General features: G+C 35.0%; 1 protein-coding gene across 1 annotated transcript in view; it reads right to left on the reverse strand.

Annotated features, from left to right (window-relative positions):
- Positions 1-1155: 1155 nt before the first annotated feature.
- Positions 1156-2791, reverse strand: part of LOC107081232 (gap junction beta-4 protein-like) — a gene marked incomplete at its 3' end in the record, with an annotated part of 5400 nt that continues 3764 nt past the window's right edge. The window contains exon 3 of the mRNA XM_015369434.1: positions 1156-1326. Within this exon, the coding sequence (XP_015224920.1) occupies positions 1156-1326 (171 nt within the window). The remainder of the gene's footprint in view (positions 1327-2791) is intronic.

Consider the following 2791-nt stretch of genomic DNA (forward strand, 5'->3'; position numbering starts at 1 on the left):
CAAAAATAAATGAAAATTGATCTCTTTAATATATATATATATATAAATAAATTGATGAAATGTAAAGGATAAAAATTAATCAGTTCAATCATCAGTTTTCAAAAAAAGAGGAAACATCGGAAATATTTAGTCAGTGACCACCAATTACATGAAACCACGGGGCAAGGAAAAATAATAAAAAAAATTACAAAAATGAAAAACAAAACATGGATACAAATACATTATAACAAATAAAAACATGGAGCCATTAGATAAAAAAACATGAACAATAAAAACTAACCAGATAAATTAAGCAGAAAAAGCAAAGTGAAAATCTAATTTCTATCCGGTTAAACGGTAATTGGGATACTTTCCTTTATCCAACCTTTTAACGTTCTCAAAAAGAATGTTTTACAGAAGAAATTCCATTCAGTTGAACTCAAGCCATTAAGAAATGTAACCATTGCTAGACAATATTATTACATATTACAGACAATAAGAAATGCTAAACCATAAAACATACAGAATGAGGTAAACTGGCTGGAACCACCCTTACCTAACCATAGGCTAATGAACGTGTAACGTAGCTCGACTGACTTTGTCATAAATATGTTATGAGACAATTATTACTCTTATTAGGTTACTAATTATGTGAATGGAGTTAAAAGAGGAAAATATAAAGTAGCTGTACCTGTCCGTGAGAAAAAATCATGATTTGTTTGAGAAATCTTTACTTCCTGCTACAAAAAGATATCCGTAATAAGGAGAGCAACGGCGGTTTTCCGGCGCTTGCTATTGGTCAGTTTAAAGCCCCCGTTTGAACGCAGCTTTTGATTGGATGACTGAGTGGAACAATGAGCAATGAGAAAAATAAAATGAAATATAGTTTAAATATATTAAAGGTTCATGAAAATCCAGAAAGGGGACAAGCATTACAAATATATTTGAGAGATTATATGCATGGTTATCTCAGTGGGACTTCAGCGGTATGGTGAACCGGAACTGGAAACTCTGAAGGGGAGATCACAAAGATGAGTTCAAGGCCTGTAGGGAAAATGAGAGTGAAAGACTGGTGAATTGCTGTAGAATCCTCATGTTAGGGGGATTCTTGGTTTCCCTTGGGTCCAGTTTATGGGGGTTTAATTCAGAGATTAATGAATTCATTGGAGGGCGGACAGGCAGACTAGCGTTGGGTCCAGAGGAGCGACGGAATGGACTGTCACCGGGTTTTTCAGAAGTGGGCTTGAACAGATCTGGTGAAGGTTTCCCCTTGCTCAGTGTGACTATAATTACTCCTTCCAAGGGGGGTAGAAGGACCAGGCTTATCCAGTGAATCAGGAGGGCATCCTACCGGAAAACAAAGGCAAAGACAAAGCTTAGACTCAGGGAGACAAGGCAAAGGTTAGACTCAGCTAATCTCAGTATGGCTAAGGTACCCAATACTAGCAAACACTCTGGCGTCGAGGTGGTGACAGCCCGCTGCTCAAGTAGTCCTCTGGTAATGACCCAACGAGCCGCAGGTGTGCAGGGAGGCCCAAGGAGGACAGGGCACCGCCTGGTGGTGGAGAGAGGAAAACACAAAAAACAACCCACACAAACTGGAACCCTAACACTTGTATGTGCAGAATTTACTGTTTGACCATGATTTTAATTTATTTGTTCTAACACACAGCTAATAGGGCGTGTGTTCATAAACAATATATAACAGCCGAAATCATATCTGATTAGATTAGAAAATTCTCACCCCTACCTGGGAGGGCAATAAACATGTTAAAGTACCGGTATCAGGAATTATGCCTGTCTCATTGTAGGTGCAAGTTTAAAAATCCCAAAGACTTCAACAAAAGCCTGGTTGACTTATTCTCTGATATTCCCCAAGAAGTAACGGTAAAAAAATTTTGGACCACATCTTAACCTGAGATTAACAATAACATCAAGTTCCCCAATTATAAATTGACTCTCACATGTATCTTCATAATTTTTTATCAATTTTTGAAACATACCGGTATTAGTCAGTGTATCTTGAGAAAGATTTACGGCCTGTTTTAGAAAACGTACATCTATAAAGTTGATTATAAAATTAAGAATATTATAGTGGCTATAGTGTATTTAGTGATTTCCTTCTCTTTATTCAAGTGGAATATATATTTTCCCCACAGTTTAAAAAGAAACTGTAAGAACAATTTTATGATTTAGGCATTTATTGTTTCAATGATAAATACAAAGTATAAACACAACAAAATTTTCAACACTTCTTAATCCTTCTCAATATATATTTATTGATTGTTTCTTTTATGAAAGTAGTATTAAAAGCAGTTTATGAAGTTAAAGAAGTTTCTTCTGTAGAAAAAATAAGTTTCATAAAGCAGACAGTGATAAAATAGTTTTGAAAACATTTCAGCTTTAAGACATTTACCCAACTGGTTCTTTCAATAAATTGCGCTGCATTGTTACTTTCTTTATCTGTTAATCAATAGTGGTTATTGCTTTTCTCCATGTCAGTAGCTTAATTAACTTTGTCTTGGGGTCTTGATTATTCACACCTCTTACTATGCTTTTAGCTAGGAACATTTCATAGGGTGTAGGTAAAACTTGGTGAATCACATCTTTAGCGTTTGCGCTGTGCAGGGGGGTCAGTATGGAGGACCAACACTGCCATATTTAAAAATAAATACATAAATAAATAAATGCTCAATAAATAAATAAGCATACAATTAATTGCCACCAAAAATACAATAAACAAATAAATGTAAGTAGAAATTAAATTATACAGTCAGACATAAATGTATAAAAGTCTTTTAATCAGCTTCTT

Source organism: Cyprinodon variegatus, unplaced genomic scaffold (genome assembly GCF_000732505.1).
Source record: "Cyprinodon variegatus isolate N-32 unplaced genomic scaffold, C_variegatus-1.0 Scaffold3534, whole genome shotgun sequence".
In the NCBI taxonomy this organism is placed as follows: domain Eukaryota; kingdom Metazoa; phylum Chordata; class Actinopteri; order Cyprinodontiformes; family Cyprinodontidae; genus Cyprinodon; species Cyprinodon variegatus.